The 22,072-nt window shown below is 40.8% G+C and overlaps 1 protein-coding gene across 1 annotated transcript in view; it reads right to left on the bottom strand.

Moving 5' to 3' along the window:
- The window catches only part of FMN1 (formin 1), a 358,987-nt gene that overhangs the window by 88,531 nt on the left and 248,384 nt on the right, over positions 1-22,072 (bottom strand). Inside the window, exons 11-14 of the mRNA XM_077820284.1 lie at positions 13,660-13,789; positions 7,904-8,050; positions 3,687-3,746; positions 1,581-1,701 (exon numbers count right to left, since the gene is read on the bottom strand). Of these exons, the coding sequence (XP_077676410.1) occupies positions 1,581-1,701; positions 3,687-3,746; positions 7,904-8,050; positions 13,660-13,789 (458 nt within the window). The remainder of the gene's footprint in view (positions 1-1,580; positions 1,702-3,686; positions 3,747-7,903; positions 8,051-13,659; positions 13,790-22,072) is intronic.

The following is a 22,072-nucleotide window of genomic DNA, read 5'->3' as shown; positions in this document are numbered from 1 at the left end:
GTTTTTTGTTTGGAAACGTTTGCTGTATGTCAAAGTCATTACTTTCATCCATTGTTTGACGTTGTCAAGTTTCAAATATGTTTTTATACAGTAATATAATAAATGCAAACTCAGCACTATATTTATATTATTTTCCTATAAAGCATCATCATCATCATCATCTTCTTTCCTTTCCCCCATCATCTGGGGTCATATAAAAGCTTCTACCTTTCCTTATAATAGTCTGACAAAATATACATCTTGAAGCACAAAAACAAAAGATCACAACAAAAATATAAATTTAATAAAAATAGGGAAGCCTGAACTATCGTGTTTTTCACTACCCCTCCTTTTTCTTTCTCTCTTTATTTTCTTTGCAATTTAGCACTAAAATCATGCGACTGTCAAAGGCTTACAGTGCAGCCTGTAACAGTGAAATGCATGGCAGCAGAACTACATGCTGAAGTAGAAGAACATCAAACACAGATCATGTTTCTGCACAAACTAGCACGAGAGAGGGCAGGCCAAGGGTTTTACAGGGCCAAGAGATGAGAGGAGATAGAGCACTTGCCTATGCCCGGGTTGAATAAACAACAACTGATACCTTCCTACCACTGCTGACCTTTGAAACCCTCCTTAAGGTGGCTATAACCTAATTCAGCCATTTCTAACTGGAAGAATAAATTATTTTGTAATGGTTTTTATTGCCTTACACTGAACAACAGAATACAGTCATCTTCCTCAATTCTGATGCTAAAATTAACGTTTTGTTCGGAACCCCCCCCAGCCCCGAGAAGTTAATATATTATTTAAATTTAAGCAGAATATTTTGTATATTCTTTTATATAGAATTCTTTTCTTGAAATCCAATTTTTATACAAAACAGCCTTAGTATTACTTTTCCCTAACAAAAGTGAGAAGCTAGAAATATTCAATCATCATTTGCTGTGTTTATTTAAGAAAGTCTTACAAAGCATGAGGTAAAAATGAAACTGTCTAGAATACTTAGAGAGCAACCCATTCCTATTTTATTTCTAACTCAGTGCTTTGATTGATAGAAGACTTGCCTTTCTGAGCCCCTTTTTATAATAAACATTTTAAAATGTTTATTTTATGTCCAAGGGTAAAGAATATTTTGAGATGAAGCTCTCCATTTCCCTTTGCTGTGTCTTGGCAAGTAGTGTTTTATTTTTACATTAATAGTATTCAGATTCTTTCTTGTAGCTGTTAAATTGTTATACAAGGACTGTGGCGAGTATTTATGTTATTGGACTAAGAGGTATCTACAGTTAAACACAGAATCCTGGAGAAGCCAGAGGAAAATTCTTACATAATTAAAGCAAATTTCCAAGAGATTTCTTTTGAGTCCCTTTGAATTTAAAAGGGATTATAGAAAATTACTTTTAGCTGGTTTTGCTTTCATTTTTTAAAAAAGTCATGATGTACATTTATTTTTATTTTGTGTTTGTAATTTGTGCCAGGGTGTAAATACCTAGAGTGAACAACACTATAAACCTAATTAGTAATAAACAAAACTCATAAAGTTCACTTTTTAAAGGGCACTCAGTTGTTAGCATAACAATGTAAAAGTTCCCAGTTACCTTCTAGATCTCTCTTCAGTTTTCTTAAGTCTTTTACTAGGTCTTCAAACTTAACTTGGGAGGCTTGGAAGAAATCTTGTGGTTCTGGTAGAGGAAAAATACTCTTGTCTGTTCCTGCGTCCTAAAATAAATAACAAACAAATAAATAATAGGCAACTCTGAAAAAGAAAAATTCATATCGAAACAAAATATTTTTCTTGAAATTTTAACTATGAATTAGTGTTATAAAACTGCAGAAATATTACATTGAAAATAGTTATTCACTGGGACACATGTTTTGGGTGAAATCCTGACCTTACTGAAGTCAGTGGGAGTTTTGCCATTAACTTCAATGGGACCAGGATGTCACCCTTCATTTCCATCTTTATGTCAAAAGGATAATAGTAATGTAATCTTTTTCTATAGTATTATGGTACAATCAAATTCTAATGGAGAATATCAACCTAAACTAGCAGACAAAACTAAGACCTCACAATTTCAGTTCATTTTATACCAATAAAGGTTTTGATATGGGATTAAACATTTCTTAAAATTAGATGACAACATGAACGTATGTTTTACTGGAACAAGCAAGCTTATGCCAACTGTTTGCAGGTATAATCTTACCCAATTCATACTGTATGACCCTAATTTGTCATCAGTATTTATGCACTAGCTAGAATATAGTATTTTGTACAAATAAAAATACATAGTTGAGAGTTTATGTGCAGAAATAAATCACATGGGTTATCGTTTACATATGCAACCCTAAGCATGTACCTTGTCTCTGGAATGACAATGAAACAAATCAGAAACAAAAAACCCTACAAGATTCAAAGCTTCTTCTCAAAGGAAATACTAACGATGCAAAGGTGTTGTGTAGGAGGTATTTTAATGACAAACCATTTTACAAGCATACACTATTGAGTTTAAAATGTTTTCTGCTTCTCAAATCTCAGTCTTTAATGAAGGACAACTCCAAGGTTGTGAACATTTCGGAAAAGTTGTGAACATTTAGGAAAAGTTCAAAGTTATATGATTATAAAGATACAAAAAGCTTTAGAAACAAATCCAGGAAAGATGGACAAAATTTATATATTTATATCTCTCTCGGTTTTTGTCTCTTATCAGTATACTTGTCATCTCTCTTCCCAAACACACGCACACACGCCGACCCAAAAGAATATTCAGCCAAAAGCTCCTGCCCTACTTGGGGGTTATGCTTCTAGCTATGCTAATTGAATGGTGAGTTCATACCTATCAGTTTCAATGCGGTTTTAACTCAACCCATCACAAGGTTTCATCCAGCTCACAACAGTACATTAAAAATAATATTACTATAGGAGTTTTAAAAATGTAAGTTATCCAAAGCAGCAGAACTTCTTCCCCCAAGTACAAACTCTAGTTTAATCACCTGTCAGCAGAACCAATGCAGCTTCAAACAACATCCTACCACTGTATTCTCTCATCAACAGAAATTCTGGCTATGCATGCTTCAGCCTTCCATCAGTGCCCTTACTGACACAGATGGGCTTTGCAGCTATTTGCTTCCTGCTTCCACAGTGTGAATAATGAACAATTTTTGTTTTTATTTTAACTGAATATTTTTTGAGAGAAATTTAAAACTGATGGAAATCATAGCGGTGTTCAGTTCGCCAGCAGAGACAGCCAAGTTCCAACAAACAGCCAGGCTATGGTGTTATGCGATAGCAAGAGTCCTAACATATAGTATAGCCATTTCCAATAACAAACACTGGTAGCGAACATGCAGAAACAAGGCTGCCATTAAAATTGTGTAGCTTTCTGAAAAACAACATGCTGCGAATTGTCTGTATAACTGCATATCAAATAGGGCTTGATTGTTCATGCCTTCCAGGTTCTAGGAAATTATACAATTACAAGTATTGTTTGGTGAAAATGCTAACAAAGTATAACATTGAAAGTAGACAATATTTAGTCTTGGTCTTAGTATTCAATTTTATAAATTTTATTTTCCCTGTTCGAACTATTTTATTCAGACAAGAAAAATTAGTAATAAATTCAAGTCTTTCTCTAATCTCTTTGTCAACACAATCTCTCTAAGTAATATACTGATACAGTAGTTAATGCAGCAAATGAATCATTTACCTTGTCCAAGTGTCGTAAGTAATATATGACAACATAATCCACAAGATTAATACCGTTATCCTAGGAATAAATTAAATATATTAATTAAAAGGTTAACTTGGGAGTGAAAACAATGTCAAAAGACCTATGATGAAAGTAGTTTTAAATGAGTGAAGAAAATCACCAAATCATTTTAAAAGGAATATAATCCCATTTTATTAATTTATGTGGCCTTGTGGAGTAGGATCCACAATGTATTAGTTGCAGAGTCATTGATCATAAAAATCCAACTAGTATAATAATCAGGGACCTGATTTTCCCACCACAGGACACCGATAACTTCTACCAATTGGCATTACTGAGACCCTGCAGTGGGAAAAGCTGACAGGTGTTACAATTCTCTAATAATTCAAGTAATTATATAAACAAACATTGTAATTGCCTGAAAATTTAATAAATTCACACATTTTAAAATTCACAGGTTTTAAAGCTAGACAGGACCTTTAGTTTATTTAGTCTCACCTCCTGTGTAACAGGCCATGAAGTATATAGCCATTCCATATCTTTTATACCAAATATAAAACCATGGAATATACACATGCTCAGTGCATTTCGTACATAATGTATGTTGTTTCATGAATATATAGTTCTACCATGTTAAAAGATTTTCACTCTACAAAGCCACTACTTTTTCGGTCCTGCATTGCCTGTATTATTGTGCATGACAATGATATATTTTCATATGTTACTGAATCAATTTACCTCATTTCAGCTGTGGAAATGGATAAACAGTGCTTCAGGTATGGAATCATAAGTTACAGGAAATTATTAAACAGCACAAAAGAAAGACAATGTAGTGTATTATATGTGGAAGGTCTTTGATGTCTTTTTTTTTCATTTGTATATAGTGTATTGATAGCTATCAGGATAAAGGTTTGGATATGCACAATGTATGACTTGCTGCACAGAGCTGTCTGGTGTATATTTGAGTCTGCAACACATTACATTTTATTAATAACCCAGAGTACCAACATTTGTAATTAAGCAAGTCACTACTCTTCATACAGGCAAAACAATATATATATACTGCCCTTGTGAAGTAAAATATTAGTTCTACTTTATTCTATATACACTCTTACACCACACTGCGACAGAATGTACCCAGGTGCACACCCTACACATTACTGTAATAGTCTTTGTACAAAGTATGCTTTGTGAGATATCATTTGAAAACTCATAATTTGCTGGTTATTATTGTCCTGATAAAATTTGTGTGGCAACATTGTATGTGAAGTGGTAAGATTCCACTGTATGGTATTATTACCACATGTTCCAAACTGAGGTTGGCAAACTGGTCTGTCTCAAACAAAGCAATGTCCTCTCTGCTTAATTTGCACTTAAACAGTAAACAGAGTCACCAAGCAACAAGAGAAACAAACAAAGCTCCAACATGTGAGGAAAAGCATCAGGGAGCATCCTTTCCTATGGACTCTGTCTCCTGAATCTCAGCTGGAAATGTTTTTTCAAGAGGAGGACTGACACTAAAAAAAGGAGAGACAAACACCACACAGCATCCCTCTCTTTCTTCCTACCCATCACATCCATGGCACTAGAAGCAACAAAGGAAACATTCACTGGACTGGAGAAGAGGTTCTGACCTAAGAAGTTTGGTCAGTAAGACTGCTGAGAGCATCTGGTGATAAAACTTTGCTTTGAACTTAACAAAGTTTGTTAAGTTAGGCACTAGTTGCGTTTTATCTTTATTTTTCTTGTAACCATTTCTGACTTTTATGCCTCATTACTTGTACTCACTTAAAATCTCTCTTTGTAGTTAATAAACTTGTTTTATTGTTTTATCTAATCCAGTGTGTTTAAACTGAACTGTTTGGGGAATTCCATTTGCGGTGGCAAGTTATGTGCATATTATTTCTTCTGAAGCAATAACAGACTTAATATAAACTTGTATTGTCCAGAAGAGGGTTGGGCATACAATGGACATACATTTCTTGGGGAAGGTCTAAGGCTGGGAGTGTGTTGGGGTCACGCTGCAGTATAACCAAGGCTGGTAAGAGCCAACGTGTGGCTGGCTGCAGCACACACACAGACATAGCTGGGAGTGACTTGCATGCTGGATGCTGTTTGTGAGCAGTCCAGACTGGAGGTTACAACAGTAAAGCATTGTAAAGGGCACCCCAGGTTAGTGTAGGGGTGACACAGCCACTCATTAGTCTGGATTGTACCCTAGTATGTCACACACACCTATCATCTTTGTTTGGCAGAAGACTGGGTCACAGACACAGAGAGATTTAAAGTGTGGGACCACAACTTTATTATCTTTCCAAGCCTTCATGCCACATAATCAATATTAAGGGTTGGCTTTTTTCAACCTATCCCTAAGATGAATCCTGATCCTCTCCCACCCAGTGACGGATTGCTTTATGGTCCAATGGGGCCTGTGCCCAGAGGCTCCGACCAATTGTGGGGCCCTACAGGAGCACCAGAACACTAGCCACAACCCCTGCTCCTCCTCTCTCCCCCTCCCCACTCCTCCTCTTCCCCCTGAGGCCCTGCCTCCATCTCAGAGAAGCCTGTGTGGAGGTGGTGAGCAATTCCCCCTGCCCCCAAGCAGAGCTGGCTGAGTGCTGCTTGCCCAAGCCCCAAGCTGAGCTGGCCACATGAAGGGCCCCCCTACCCAGCGCAGCACTGGATTGAGGACCCCTCCCACCCAGCACAGCATTTGACCGAGGGACCCCCACCCCCATCCAGCACAGTGCTGGAGCGAGGGGCCCCCCGTACGGGGCTAGAGAGAGCCACTCTCCCTTCTTCCCTCCTTTCCCCTACTCTGAGCCCCTTTCCCCCTCCCCGCCCCTCCCCAGCGTGGAGTTGCTCTCAGTCCCTCTCCCCTGCCCGCATGGCATGGAGATCTCCCGAGCCCCTCCCCTGGGTGGCACTGAACTCCCCCAAGTCCCTCTCCCTCCTCCCCCCGCTGGCCCTCTCCCCTCCCCCATGTGAGGCTGGCCTGAGCCACTCACCGAAGACCCTCTCCTGCCCTACACAGGGCTGATCCGAGCCCCACCACTCTCCCCTCCCACCTGAGCCCTGCCCCTCAAGCCCACAAGCTTCTTTTTGGCAAAACTGAGCACTGGTCCCATTTGCTCTTGCCAACTGATCACCAGTTGCCAACTGATCATCTTCCCAAAAAAGTTGGAATGTATGGGCCCAAAATGGGACATATAGTCATCCTAGCCACGGGTTCCCAAACTTTTTTCTTTTTTAGCCAATTGCAGCAGGGAGATTTATAAAATTCCCACCTCCTCCCCTGGCCAGGCACGATCACCATGTGCATTCAGGATGAGAGGGGCACAGAGCAGCCAAGCCTGCACTCCCACCATTCAGGATCACAAGGTTTGTCTTTCCACTGCTGATCTGATCAAACATCATCCCTGCTGAGATGGAGGTAGGGCAACATGAGACCCAAAAGTGGCTAATTTTTAAATGTCCTCACTAAAGCCTTAAGTAACTATCCAGAGACCCTTTGGGGTTCCAGTTTTTCAGAAAAGAATTGGCCATCTAGGCTGATTTTTCTTGCTCACTCAGTGTAGCAGTTCAGAATTCTTGTGTTACAACTGTTATTTGAAGAAGATGTGATACTGGCCAACTTAAAAATGAAGACAGGCAACACTTTGCAGGCCATGGGCAGACTCTTCCACCAAGAATCCAAAGCCATAAACTCAAATCTGATCCTTCAGGTTTCCAGTTTCTAGCCACTGTTTCTAAACTTGACCCTCAAAGTAATTCCTCACATGCTAGAGGCTTTTGTAAAGATATGCAACTAATAACAGGAGTGAGGGTTGGAGACAGTCACTGGAGAAACCTTCATCCCTCTGTGAATCTTGACTGAAAAATACACAAAAAGACTTTGACACCAGGATAATCTTTTCAGTGGCAGAATCTAGGTGAGACAGGAGATGTCTATGTGTGCATGTGTGAGGCAGAGGGCAAAGTGGGGAGAAAGAGACAGAGGCCAGTAGTCACTGAGGAGGAAAATTCTTTGTGAAGCAAATGATCTGGGCAGAACAACAAAGAAGGGAGAAACATTTCAAAAACAACATCTACAAAGTGTGCTGCTGTTTAAAACAGATAATGGTAAGAGGCAAGCGAGATCAACCTTTTGCAGATTATGGAACATGAAAAAGATCACTTGACAAATGCCCTTTAAAGTAAAAAATACTACTTACTCTGCTCTTGACATCCTTCAGTTTCGGAAGAATTTCCAAACCAAATCCATCTGCTTGACCTCGTGTCCTGTTTCCCCCATTCATATAATTTCCAAAAGCCAAAATCAAGCCTAAAATTTCCTTCACACTTTTCATGTCCAGCAAATCCTGAAAGAGGAATACTAATTTGTAACATCAGGTGGTACAAGACATTTACAATACTTTTACTGTTGCCCATGAATGTTACAATGATGAGACAGACAAAAAATATGGATTTCCCTAAAGCACTTATACCAATATTTACCATAATACCAGTGAAAAAGTCCCAACCATTTTCTACAATTTGTACTTAAAATACAGTAGTCATGAAAATGGCATTATGAGGTTCCATGTTTGTCACTTACTGATTCCACATCAAAGTAAAGTAAAGGGATGTTTTGTGATTTTGGGCTCTGGACACTATAGGAGTCAAGCTGGATATTTTTTCCCCTCCCTCAGTATTCTCAGTAGTAAAGATTCTGCAGTCCAAATTATTCCCTCAATCATCCCTCTACAAAACCAGGCAGCTTTCAATGGGGATTGAACAGGTGCTACTAAGGGAACAACCAGAAGACTGTGAACTTGCACAGTTCTAACTGTGCATCAATTTTGCCTGCAGCAGCTTTCTTTCATTCTCTCACAAAATCACCAAACATAAGTTAGTCTTACTCTCAGAGCCCAGGATGCAGCGTTGGCAGTTTAAAAACAATTCATTCATTTGCAAATTGAGAAAAAGTATTATTTATTATCATTTGTATTACAAAAGTGCATAAGAGCTCTAGTTATGGAACAGGACCCCAGTGAGGTAGGTGCCATACAAACAGAACAAAAACACAGACCCTACCAAAAGAGTTTACAATCTAAGTAAAATCTGACATGGAATCAATGAGGTATAAACATAGAAGGGCACAATGCCAATTTTAGAGTAACATAAGACAGCAGAACCAAGTACTGCCATTCACAACACTACCCATTAGGCCACTGTGTCAGTTCTGGACAAACTGGAGAGAGGCCAGATGTGGACAAATTGGAGAGAGTCCAGCGAAGGGCAACGAAAACAATTAGGGGGCTGGGGCACATGACTTATGAGGAGAGGCTGAGGGAACTGGGCTTCTTTAGTCCGCAGAAGAGAAGAGTGAGAGGGATTTGATAGCAGCCTTCAACTACCTGAAGGGGGGTTCCAAAGAGGATGGAGCTAGGCTGTTCTCAGTGGTGGCAGATGACAGAACAAGGAGCAATGGTCTCAAAGTGTAGTGTGGGAGGTGTAGGTTGGATATTAGGAAACACTATTTTACTAGGAGGGTGGTGAAGCACTGGAATGGATTATCTAGGGAGTTGGTGGATTCTCCATCCTTAGAGGTTTTTAGGGCCCGCTTGACAAAGCCCTGGCTGGGATGATTTAGTTGGGGTTGGTCATACTTTGAGCAAGGGGTTGGACTAGATGACCTCCTGAAGTCTCTTCCAACTATAATCTTCTATGATACTCATATTTTAAAACCTAACTTTCAAGGCTACATAAGAATTTTCTCCGTGGTAGAACTCAACATACAAGTAGAGCTGTGCAAAAAAAAAGATTTTTTGGTTTGTTGGCAATTCCAAAAAAATAAAATAAAAATTCATTTGGGGGTCAAACTGAAAATTAAAATGTTTGAAAATTTCACCAAATAGAAAAATTGAAAAAAAAAATGTTTTTCTGGGTCAAACATTTCATTTGATCCAAAATAAAAACATTGACATTTTTTCATGTTTATTAATTCAAAAAAATAAAGCTGAACAAAATTTCAAAACAAAGTTTTGAATTTACAAATGAAAATGTTTCATTTAAGAAATGTCAAAGTGAAACATTTTGATTTTTTTTTTAAGTTTTTTTTACAACCAAAACAATTTGGTAAAATCAACATTAATCCACAAAATGTTTCAGTGTCACCAAATCTGCATTTTTTGTTAAAAATAGTTTAAGCTGAAAAACCTAGTTCTACATGTAGGTTCTGAGTCACACAATGAATTTCTTTTAGAAATATTGGAAAGAGATACTATACCAATGTAAGAACACAATTGTTTGCCTGTCTAAAACAGAGATGGACCAAGAGGTTGGTGTTTGGATTCAAGATTACAATTTTGGCCCATCGCTAGATTAAAGTGATGTGTTTTGTGCATGAAATGGACATGGAAAATGAAATATATAACAGTCTATAACCTGGTGCATTATATAAATTATCAAATTTATCAAAAGGCTAAACAGTATTTACATGGCAGACTGTAATCACTCTCTAGACTGTAGTAACACAGGCAAATAGTTTTTTTAAGAGATTTTATTTTTATAGCACAAAGACAGGAACCTAAAAACAAACTGTAAAGGGAAGAAATTGAATAGATTGTGTCTTCTCCTTCTGAGATGTTATCTTTAATTTTGTATTAATCCATATGAAGTACAATGTGTAGTATCTTGTACTATGAAGGTGACACAAAATGATGCAGATGTTCTTACTCAAAGAAATTATAAGAGGAAATTACTGCACAATAGAGTAGCCATTTCAAAAATGTTAATAAGAAAGGGCTTTATTGTTAGTTTGCTATCTGCCCAGACTAAAGGGCAGTGGATTATTGTTCTGCACCTGGGGCAGACTCAGGGAGTCACAATCAAGCTCCCACCCCAGTTTCCCTGCTGCTTTAGGGAGAGAATAAGCTGCACTGGTGTAACATCGACAGACCCTGGTCGATGGCGGGCAGGATTGAACCCAGGACCTCTGGAGCTTAGTGCATGAGCCCCTACAGCATGAGCTAAAATCCAACTGCCTGTTAGCTAAGGCTATAAAGCAGACTCATTTTATCTCTCTCTTTAAGTGGTCTTGGTGCCACTAGATGGGACAGAACACCACACCCAGAAGGTGTGTGGGTTACAGTGGGTCTATACCCAGTGCACCATATGGGAGGTAGGCAGGGCAAGCCACAGTCTGGCAGTAAACCATTTTAAATTGCTTTAAAAAAAAGAAGAAGAAGAAGAAAGGGCCTAAAGCTAGTATGGATAATGAATGGCCTCCATGTAAACACACACTATCCCTCCTAGGCATTAAAAACTGAAATTTGGGTCCAGAAGGAAGAAAAATAAATTCAGGGGTGAGGTAAATGGTGAGAGAAGTTGATGACAAAATGGGTACGCTGTAAAAGATAAGGCAGAGACACCGGCCCTGATTTTGCATTCAGTGGACCACACTACACCCACTTGGGGAAAAATCAGAAGAAAGGGAAAGAGATGGGAGAGAAAGTGACTGGGAGTCAAGAAACCTGGATGCTATTCCCAAGTCTGCTTCAGAATTGCTCTGTAACTTTGCGGAAGCCTTTCAAACTCCATGGCCCTGATTCTTATTTACACAAGGCCACTTTTTACCACCCTGGTTGTAAAAGGACCTTAAAGTGAGTGAAAAGTAATTTAAGCCCCTTATCATTGACAGAGTGGTGTCCTTAGTATAAATGAGGATCAGGTGCTTTGTGCCTCAGAAATTCTGTGTGTCTTAATTCATTGTTTATAATGCACATTCTATAGGAAGCACCATATAAACACACAATATCATTGTTTTTATTACTATTTGGAAATACTTTGTGAAATCTTGTTTGTTTTTAACATTCCTAGGGTTTTAAGAAAGAAAGCTCATTTTTAGGACTACCTAAGTGGTTTTGTTTTAATGCCATGGCAGAATATGGTTTGGCAACATTTCTGATCTGAGTGCTGCAAATAAATACAAAACAGTTTTTAGACATTTGAGCTCTGAGGGAGCTTTGTTTTCAGTTCACAACATTTCAGTGACATCACAGGTATAACCAGATTTACACTAGTCTCTTCTACACTGTTCGTTTCCACTTTTTTGGCTTGTCTCTTTGTTTGAATTGGTTTTTGGGGCTCATTTTCCTCTTGAATTCTCGCTTTATCCCCATCTTCGGACTCTTCACTTTCCCCACACATTATACTCTCTCCCTCTAAAGCACCTCCAAATCCACTTTGCCAACATGTGAGCAGAGCAACAAATCAAAAAACAGATCCTGTCAATTGCACCTTGCTCCTTCACTCACAGGTGGAGTGGGGCAGCAGGTAGTTCAGAAGAGGCTCTTCTTATGGTAGGCCAGACAATTTAGTATGCTTGCCTTTTGCATGAATGCTTGTGGTTGCCATCCCACAGTATTCTTGTCAGCAAGTTAAAGAAGTATGGGCTGGATGAATGCACTATAAGGTGGGTAGAAAGTTGGCTAGATTGTTGGGCTCAACGGGTAGTGATCAATGGCTCCATGTCTAGTTGGCAGCCGGTGTCAAGTGGAGTGCCCCAGGGGTCGGTCCTGGGGCCGGTTTTGTTCAATATCTTCATAAATGATCTGGAGGATGGTGTGGATTGCACTCTCAGCAAATTTGTGGATGATACTAAACTGGGAGGAGTGGTAGATACGCTGGAGGGCAGGGATAGGATACAGAGGGACCTAGACAAATTGGAGGATTGGGCCAAAAGAAATCTGATGAGGTTCAATAGGATAAGTGCAGGGTCCTGCACTTAGGACGGAAGAACCCAATGCACAGCTACAGACTAGGGACCAAATGGCTAGGCAGCAGTTCTGCGGAAAAGGACCTGGGGTGACAGTGGACGAGAAGCTGGATATGAGTCAGCAGTGTGCCCTTGTTGCCAAGAAGGCCAATGGCATTTTGGGATGTATAAGTAGGGGCATAGCGAGCAGATCGAGGGACGTGATCGTCCCCCTCTATTCGACATTGGTGAGGCCTCATCTGGAGTACTGTGTCCAGTTTTGGGCCCCACACTACAAGAAGGATGTGGATAAATTGGAGAGGAGTCCACCGAAGGGCAACAAAAATGATTAGGGGTCTGGAACACATGACTTATGAGGAGAGGCTGAGGGAAGTGGGATTGTTTAGTCTGCAGAAGAGAAGAATGAGGGAGGATTTGATAGCTGCTTTCAACTACCTGAGAGGTGGTTCCAGAGAGGATGGTTCTAGACTATTCTCAGTGGTAGAAGAGGACAGGACAAGGAGTAATGGTCTCAAGTTGCAGTGGGGGAGGTTTAGGTTGGATATTAGGAAAAACTTTTTCACTAGGAGGGTGGTGAAACACTGGAATGTGTTACCTAGGGAGGTGGTAGAATCTCCTTCCTTAGAAGTTTTTAAGGTCAGGCTTGACAAAGCCCTGCCTGGGATGATTTAATTGGGGATTGGTCCTGCTTTGAGCAGGGGGTTGGACTAGATGACCTCCTGAGGTCCCTTCCAACCCTGATATTCTATGATTCACTGTTTAGGTTTTCTTCTAATCATATAATCAATTATTTCTATTACTGTAACATCTAGGAATCCATTCTTTTTCTTCTAAAATGTATGTATTTATTTATTTTCTAGGGTTTTACTGATCTAGTTTAATTCATTTATTAAAGTTGGCTCTGATGCTGGTCTCTGTGTTACTGTAAGACTCTATTCGGTTCTGCAACATTTGAAATTTCTTTACTGAAAATATCTATCATTTTACATGAAATGACTAGCACTATGTAAGTTTATTAAAATCTGCTATTCCGCTGGAATGAAATGTTGTTATGTAAGAGCCATATAGTGCTTTTAAATTCCTGCAAAGTTAATGAAACTGCCGAAGTATTTATATTATACCTCAATTAGCTTTAGGAAGCAAAGAAATACATAGTATTTTAAATAAACTTAATTTGTGATTTGCTTTCATTAGACTGGCAGAACCTACCTTAGAAGCACGAGTAATAACATCCACTTTACGATGCACTGAGGTTATCCCCTCAGAGAAAACAGATTGGAAGATTATACATTGGGCACGTTCTGCAAAATTGGGGATCTGGGATAACTCATACAAAAATCTGTGAAAATAAGAACTATACTGTAATACCAAATCATTACATTTCACATCTTTTGTTATAATATAACATGTCAGAGTAATAGTGTCAAAGAAAGCACATACATAAAGCAATCTTTCTTTATTTGAATTGTAAATGAAATATGATAGAACAAAATAATTGTTTCATGATCTTTTGCACATTAGAGAACAGACGAGATCTACTATCAAAGCTTGTTGGTGACAAGCAGAAGGACCAGCAAACTGGAGATTTCTGTTCCACTACTCTATGGACAGGAGTGTGTGTGAGATAAACACTGCCCTGTACTGGATGAAAACAGCTCTGTACATCGGTTTATCAGTTTGATTGTTTGGTGTATTGCTAAATAAAGAGTATAACAGAATAACAACAATTAAAAACAGAAAAATACCCTTTTGATCATCTAGCCAAGTGTTTCCCAAAATGTTGGTGTACATTTGCTAAAGGGCTACAAAGGACAAGTTAAGGACAAAGGAGATGCCTAAATTAAGATGGGCAGGACTTTAACACCACATGGCAGGAATGAGGTGCATGACTGGTTTCATTTTCATGACTACTCTTCATTTGAAATCCCTTGATACTGTGCTCTATTCTGGTCAACTCACCATAGGATAGGATTTGAACGATCCAGCAAATGAACCAAGTGATTCAGGGTTTTAAAGTGCAAATTATAAAATACGATTAGCCTGACATAACTCAGGAAAAAAAGGAGACAGTGAAGCGTCTCACAGAACATTTTGTTGTTTTGAAATAAAGGAATGGATTAGTGACAACACCTGGTTACTTAAAACAAAAATCTATAGTCTGAATCTGTGGAATGATCGACCCTATATTGTAATTAAGGGTCATCATTACCAACAGTTGCCACTTAGGGTAATATTGGATATCACAGTTTTCCCACTATGTTGAGTATAAAATAAATATAACTGTACAGTTATCATATGGTAAATAGAGATTTTTTTTAATGAGGACACCACAACAATTCAGGCAGACATCTTTTGTACAAAATGCAGGTTGGATTATCTATCAAAGTCAAAAACCAAACAAAAGTGTAAATTAATGCAAGAGGGTACTGGATAAAGTTTTGAAGAGGACAGAATACGCTGGGTTCACTCATTAATTGTAGCTTGGAGTTAAGAAAGGTAAGTGTTTGCCTAACTTCAAGATATGATGGAGTGCCCCATTGACCGAATGTAACTTTTTGGTGGCCCTTAATACAACATTCTACTGATGATCTACTGTAAGCACAGAGGGTTTCATATCAGGTACTCTACCCTGGCAGTGTAAAGACATCTTAAAGAAAGCTTATATAAAATGTATACCCACTTGATGGCTCCTTTACCCTGACAGACTGCTGTAAAAAGGGCCTTAGTGTAACTTTGAATCAGGCCCAAAGGCCATCATAGTGTAACTATATATGAATCATAGCATCCATTGAATTGAAAGACAATGAAGATATCATTTTTACCAAGAAATAACGCACCAGTTTATATTTATTCACATTCTAAAAACATCAAGTTTAGTGAATAATTTGAAACAAAACTGATTCTTTTCTCATGCCAGTGAAATTCAAAAGGACCACCACTGAAGTCAATGGAGATACCCCCGTGTAAGAGAGGGGAGAATGAGGACTCAGTGTCATAATTTGGGGAGAAGCAAATATTTTACCTTCAAACAAATGACAGTTCTCTACTTACTGTGCTCAATAACATGGTCAGCAATAAAGCCCCAAATTGCATTTTGCTCCCATTTCCCTGTCTAGCAATGATTTAGTACTAGCTAGAACTACAGGAAGATTGCATTTCAGCCAAAATGCAATACTTGGAAAGAAGCTAGAGCATCTGTGTCCCTCAGACAAGACCCCATGTTGTGGTCAATTACACATATAAATCTTTTCCACTCTAATGAATATTAGCATTTTAACAACTTTATTATCAAGAAACATAATTTAGGGGCACACTGCAATACTGCTAAGACACATTTACAGTGTACATCAACAATAGCAAATATAACATGCCAGCAAAACAAATCAAAATCACATGTGCAGGAGACCATTATTGATAACAGGAAAGCTTTCTGTTTCTCTGGAATTTCAAAACATTTAAAATTAGCAAAAGCTTCTTTTAGACTGTACTGAATTTAGCCCAACACTTACAGTATTTTAATCCATAATGTTACCATTTGTAACAATTTTAAAAACATGGCATTTCATATTTAACTGTGCTTTGAACCTTACCAATGAAAATGCAGTTAGGTTTATGTCCCATAGTAACTAATTTTAATCTGGGCATACAAGGTTGGAACTCTTGTGTACTTAATCTTTTGTGGGACGAATGTGCTTAACGTAGTTCCAACAAAAGCCCCTGGGTCCGCGTTTATTGAGACTCAGTGGATAGTCGTAACAGCACAATTGATTTATTGAGTTTCCAGAAAGTGCAGTATTTTGAATGGCTTATAAAACTGATGTAAGAGCATCTCTGGGGTTATGGTCAGAGCAGAGGGTGGTCAGGACTGGTGGTTGGAGCGACAATCAGAGGCCAGGAATAGCACCAAAGACCAGAATCAGTGTCAGAGTCAGGAACCAAGTACAGCTGGGAACAAGGCTGGGACAGGATGATCATAGCTGCGGCGGGAAGCATAGAACCATAGAACTGTAGGGTTACATGGGGCCACAACGATCATTTAGCTAAACCCCTGTCAAGAAGCAGGATTTGTTGTGTCTAAACCATACAAAACATATGGCTATCCAGCCTCTTTTTGAAAACCTCCAGTGAAGCTTCCACCACTTCCCTAGGCAGTTTGTTCCACTGTTCTTACAGTTAGGAAGATTATTTTGAGATTTAATCTAAAACTGATATAGAATCATAGAATATCAGGGTTGGAAGACACCTCAGGAGGTCATCTAGTCCAACCCCCTGCTCAACCCTGGTATGCTGTAGTTTGTATCCATTGCCTCTTGACCTGATCTCTATGGCAAGAGAGAACAATTTTTCTCCATCTTTTTAATGGCAGCCTTTCAAGTATTTGAAGGCTGATATCATGTCTCTCCTTAATCTCCTCTTTTCGAAACTAAACATACCCAGTTTCTTCAGCCTCTGCTCATATGGCTTGCCTTCCATTCCTTTGATCATCTTTGTTGCTCGCCTATGGATCCTTTCCAATTTCTCTACATCCTTTCTATACAGCAATGACCAAAGTTGGATGCAGAACTCCAGCTGAACCCTAACCAGAGTCCAGTAGAGTGGTACTATCACATCCTGTGACTTACCAGCTATGCTTCTGTTAATGCAACCCAAAACTGCATATGCTTTTTTTGCAACAGCATCGCATTCCCGACTCATGTTGAGGTTGTGATCAACCACGAGTGCCAGATCCTTCTCAGCAATGCTGTGTCCAAGCTAGTTATCTCCCATTCTGTATTTGTGAATTTGGTTTTTCTCCCCTAAATGTAGCACTTACATTTGTCTTTCATTGTGTGTCTGTAGCCCACTTCTCCAATTTGTCAAGATACCTTTGAATTTTAGGGAGCAGGTGCTGGCCTGGTCCAGCTGCTGGGCTAAAGAGAAGGCCTGGTGACACTTCTCAGCCAATCAGGGGGTCTGGTCAATCAAGATGTTCAGCTTAGGTTAACTAGCTGGTCCCAGGCTCAGCACAGACGTTCTCCACCATTTCCCTGGCCTGTACATCTGGACTGTAGCCCTCCCAGTCCACCAGGTACTGGAGTTTCCCCCTAACTTACTAGGAAGAAAGAATTCATCAGATCAAATATTACTCCTGCCCTCGAACGGTTATGGATGGTGGAAGTGGGTTGGAGCGGTTCAAGAAGGGGTTCTCAGAAAAGGCTTTAGAAGGAAGTTATAAAATACAGGATGGATCTTTAGGGCCTCGGGTAGCTTCAAATTGCATGTTATTGGATTGACCTGTTCCAAGATCTTGAAATGGCCCAGGTACTGGTAATCCAGTTTGGCTGATGGGCTTTAAGATTCTGGGTGGATAACCAAACTCTGTCCCTACAACAAGGTTGGGGAAGTTTGGTGACCCTGGTTAGCCTGGTGCTATAAGCTTCTTTAGAAGATCTTACATTTTTCTTGAATTCTTGGTGCACTTCGAGCAAGTGAGTAGCCAAGTCCATGGTGGTAGGTACCTGGGAACTCGTGGGTATGTCTGGATGAAAACAAGGTTTAAAGCCATAGTTAGCAAAGAATGAAGTTTGCGTGGGTTGCATTATTGTAGGCAAATTCCATAAGGAAAATTAGTAATTAAAAAACCAGTGAAGATACCATTCTAGAATCTGGCTGATATGTTCTGTTGCCCATTGATTTGCAGGTGATAGGCAGAAAAGGTGAGGGACTCTATGCCAAGAAATCGTAGATATACCCACCAAAAAGGGGAGATGAACAGGAGCTCTGATCCGACATGAGGCCAGTTGGTGATCCATGGTAACGGAAGACATTCTCTAGGAAGAGACATGTTGTTTCTGATACAGTAGGGAAGGCATGGCACAGAACAAAGTGCACCATCTTAGGAAATCAACCATGACATGGATGCCACCTTGAGTGGGTCCATAGTTTGTCCCTTGAGGAAGACAATATGCCCCAGGAATTCAGTCATGTCCTGGTCAAATTCACACTTCTCGAGCATCACATACAAGTGGTTTTAGGAGAATCTTTCTAAGATTCAGCATACATGTTGATCACGATAACCAGATCCTCAGTAAAAATGAGGATCTCATTGAGGTAGATAACCACAAATTGGTCCAGCATGTCCCTAAAGAGATCATGAATGAAGCACTGGAAAGTCACCACAGTGTTGCACAAGCTGAAGAGCATAACCAAGTACTAAAGTGTCCATACCAAGTGTGAAGGCTGTCTTCTATTCATCTCTATCTCTAATCCGAACTGGGTTACAAGCTCCACAAAGGTCCAACTTGGTAAAGACCTTGGTGAAGCAGAGTCTCTCAAAGAGTTCATTGGTAAGGGCTACTGGTTCTGGACTGTAACATGGTTTAATGGCTGTTAATCCACCCAAGGCCACAGGGAGCCATCCTTCTTACCAATGAGAGAGATGGATGAACCCCCTTTGCAAGTTTTCTTGGAGATAGCTTCAGACAGCTTATAACTCATTTTCTGAGAGAGAACAGATACACCCAAAAGGGATCACTGCTCCAGGCTGGAGGTCAACAGGGCAGTCGGAGATACAGTGAGGTAGCAAGATGTCAGCTTTCTTTTGTCAAATATGTTAGAGAAGTCTTGATATTTGGCATGTACCACTGGGACTGTTGAAGAGACCATAGGGGTTGCGAAGGATCCTTTTAGACTAAGCCCCCTGTCTTGGAATCTCCTGGGAGATAGGCAAAGAAGCAGAGTATTTATCTCTGTGGTTGGATTTTGGGAGGCAAGATCCCAGCAGTATGGTGAACTAAAATGCACCATGTCAGTCTGCGAGCAGAGACATGGATCATGGGCAATGAACCAAGGAATACAGAGGAGAACAGGAGAATGTGGCATATGGATCAATCCAAACTGAAGGATTTCTTGATGACCTTGAAAGGTAGTGACCTCTAAGGGGCAGTTAGGTGAGTGGCAGCCTGTAGAGAGGAGCGGTCCATCAATGGACACTATTAAATCAGGGAAACTTTGCATTTGGCGATGACATTATACTCTCACGTAAATTCAAGTCCATTAAATTACCTGAGGCGCCAGAGTACCAGCAGATAAATGTTGGTGCAGGGTACCAGAGCAAGGGGAAGAATGCCAAACCTTCTATTGGAGCTGGGTGCTTCCTGACTGGGATGCAGACTGGGCCTCTGCAGGGCAAGTCAATGCTAAGTGTTCCAGTTCTCCGCAGTATAGGCACAGGCCTGAGGCCTGTTTTCCTCTATGTTAGAGAAGCGGGGCCCAGCTTGGTCAACCTGCATGGACACAGGCTGTGGGGAAGGCACAGAAAGTTGTTTGGCTGGAGTCAGAGTGATTGGTAGGGTCAGGAAGCTAATCTTCTTACTTGGTGGTGTTCCATCAGGTAGTTGTCAGTCTTTATGCACAGTTCAATTAGGGCATCTGGACCTGTCAGAAGCTCCATCTGCACCAACTCGTTTTTGACCTCATCATCTGAGCTGAGCTTCCTGCTCAGTGCTAGTGCTGCATAGCCTCATTCCATTTGGTGGCTGCTACCAAGTGTCGAAACTCCACGGCATAATGAGCAACTGGACAATGCCTCTGCAGCAATGCTTGGAGAGCAACCTCTTCCATACGCATGCGACTCAGGTCATTGAAAATCATCGCCACGGCTTGAACAAAAATTCTCAATTGGCTCAGAAGAGGACTCAAATTCTCCAGCAGTGGAGAGGCCCAGGCTAATGCCTCTCCAGTCAGTAGGCTGATAAGTCCTACTCAGGAGTGGACAAGGGAAATGACTGAGGGCGCAACAGAAATAGGGCCAGCACTAATTCGGAAACTTGAGGAACTTACTGCAGTCGCCAGCTAACTCGTCCAGCAGGGAAATTTTTGGTTCTCGAATGGCTGGAGTTGGAGCTGCAGGTGGCATGGCCTATGCCTAGGTGCCACATTCTGGGCCTGCAGGGCAGCAACCTGAGTCTGCAGGTTCTGCAAGAGACTCACTATCTCTGACAGGGAGACACTGGCCCTAGCAGTATCCATTCTGCTAGCAGAACCTGTCCCTTCTTTCAGGAGGAGGATGCTCAAACTGTCATGGAATGGGATGTGGGTGGTCAGGCCTAGTGGTTGCAGCAGTGGGTGATCAAGCTTAGTCACTTAGAGCTGGAGTCAGAGGTCAGTAGTCAGAGCCAGAGTCAAGAACCAAGCAGGAGAGCAGCTCTTGAACAGACTGGAGTAGGGCAGGAGCAAGGCTGGGAACAAGGCAGGCACAGGAGCAGCTGCAGCTGCAAGAAAAGCACTGAGCAGCAGCCAGGGTGCTGTTCCTTGGCTTCAAAGCAGGCCTGGTAGGTTTGGTCTATCGAGGTGTTCAGCTGAGGTCAACTAACTGGTCCCAAGCTCAGCTGCAGGCCCTAATTCCTGACCACTGGTTGATTATTTCATTTTAAAGCAACATTTAAAAAAAGAAGTCTCCTTAATCAACATCTCTCAATAACAGGTGAAATCATGGGATAATTAGGTAAGGATTATAAGAACTGTTTTGGTAAAGACGAGATGGTGAAAAAGCAGACTCATTTTATTTGGAATTACCAACAATAATTGGTTTCTTTAAAATGCCTCATTTTTAACTACAGAACAATGATAGCATGAAACTGACAGGGTGACTAACGTGGACCAACCCCTCCCCACCATGATTTACAAAACTAGGCATGGCCTCTTATAATTCCAGAACACTAAGCATGATTCATATTTTCCAGGACATAAAATGTGCTTATATTTATTTCACTCAGCCCTGGTCTACACTAGGAGTTGAGGTCGAATTTAGCAACGTTAAATCGATTTAACCCTGCACCCGTCCACACGACGAAGCCCTTTTTTTCAACTTAAAAGGGCTCTTAAAATCGATTTCCCTACTCCACCCCCCGAGAAGGGGATTAGCGCTGAAATCGGCCTTGATGGGTCGAATTTGGGGTACTGTGGACGCAATTAGACGGTATTGGCCTCCAGGAGCTATCCCAGAGAGCTCCATTGTGACCGCTCTGGACAGCACTCTCAACTGACATGCACTGGCCAGGTAGACAGGAAAAGGCCTGCGAACTTTCGAATTTCAATTTCCTGTTTGGCCAGCGTGGCAAGCTGCAGGTGACCATGCAGAGCTCATCAGCAGAGGTGACCATGATGGAGTCCCAGAATCGGAAAAGAACTCCAGCATGGACTGAATGGGAGGTATGGGATCTGATCACTGTATGGGCAGAGGAATCCGTGCTATCAGAACTCCATTCCAGTTTTCGAAATGCCAAAACATTTGTTAAAATCTCCCAGGGCATGAAGGACAGAGGTGATAACAGGGACCCGAAGCAGTGCCGCGTGAAACTTAAGGAGCTGAGGCAAGCCTACCAGAAAACCAGAGAGGCGAACGGCCGCTCCGGGTCCGAGCCCCAAACATGCCACATCTATGATGAGCTGCATGCCATTTTAGGGGGTTCAGCCACCACTACCCCAGCCGTGTTGTTTGACTCCTTCAATGGAGATGGAGGCAACATGGAAGCAGGTTTTGGGGACGAGGAAGATGATGATGATGAGGTTGTAGATAGCTCACAGCAAGCAAGTGGAGAAACCGGTTCTCCCGACAGCCAGGAACTGTTTATCACCCTGG

Source organism: Eretmochelys imbricata, chromosome 6 (genome assembly GCF_965152235.1).
Source record: "Eretmochelys imbricata isolate rEreImb1 chromosome 6, rEreImb1.hap1, whole genome shotgun sequence".
Classification (NCBI taxonomy): Eukaryota; Metazoa; Chordata; order Testudines; family Cheloniidae; genus Eretmochelys; species Eretmochelys imbricata.
The sequence above is the reverse complement of the archived record's forward strand: the minus strand, read 5'-3'. Positions and strand labels throughout refer to the sequence as shown.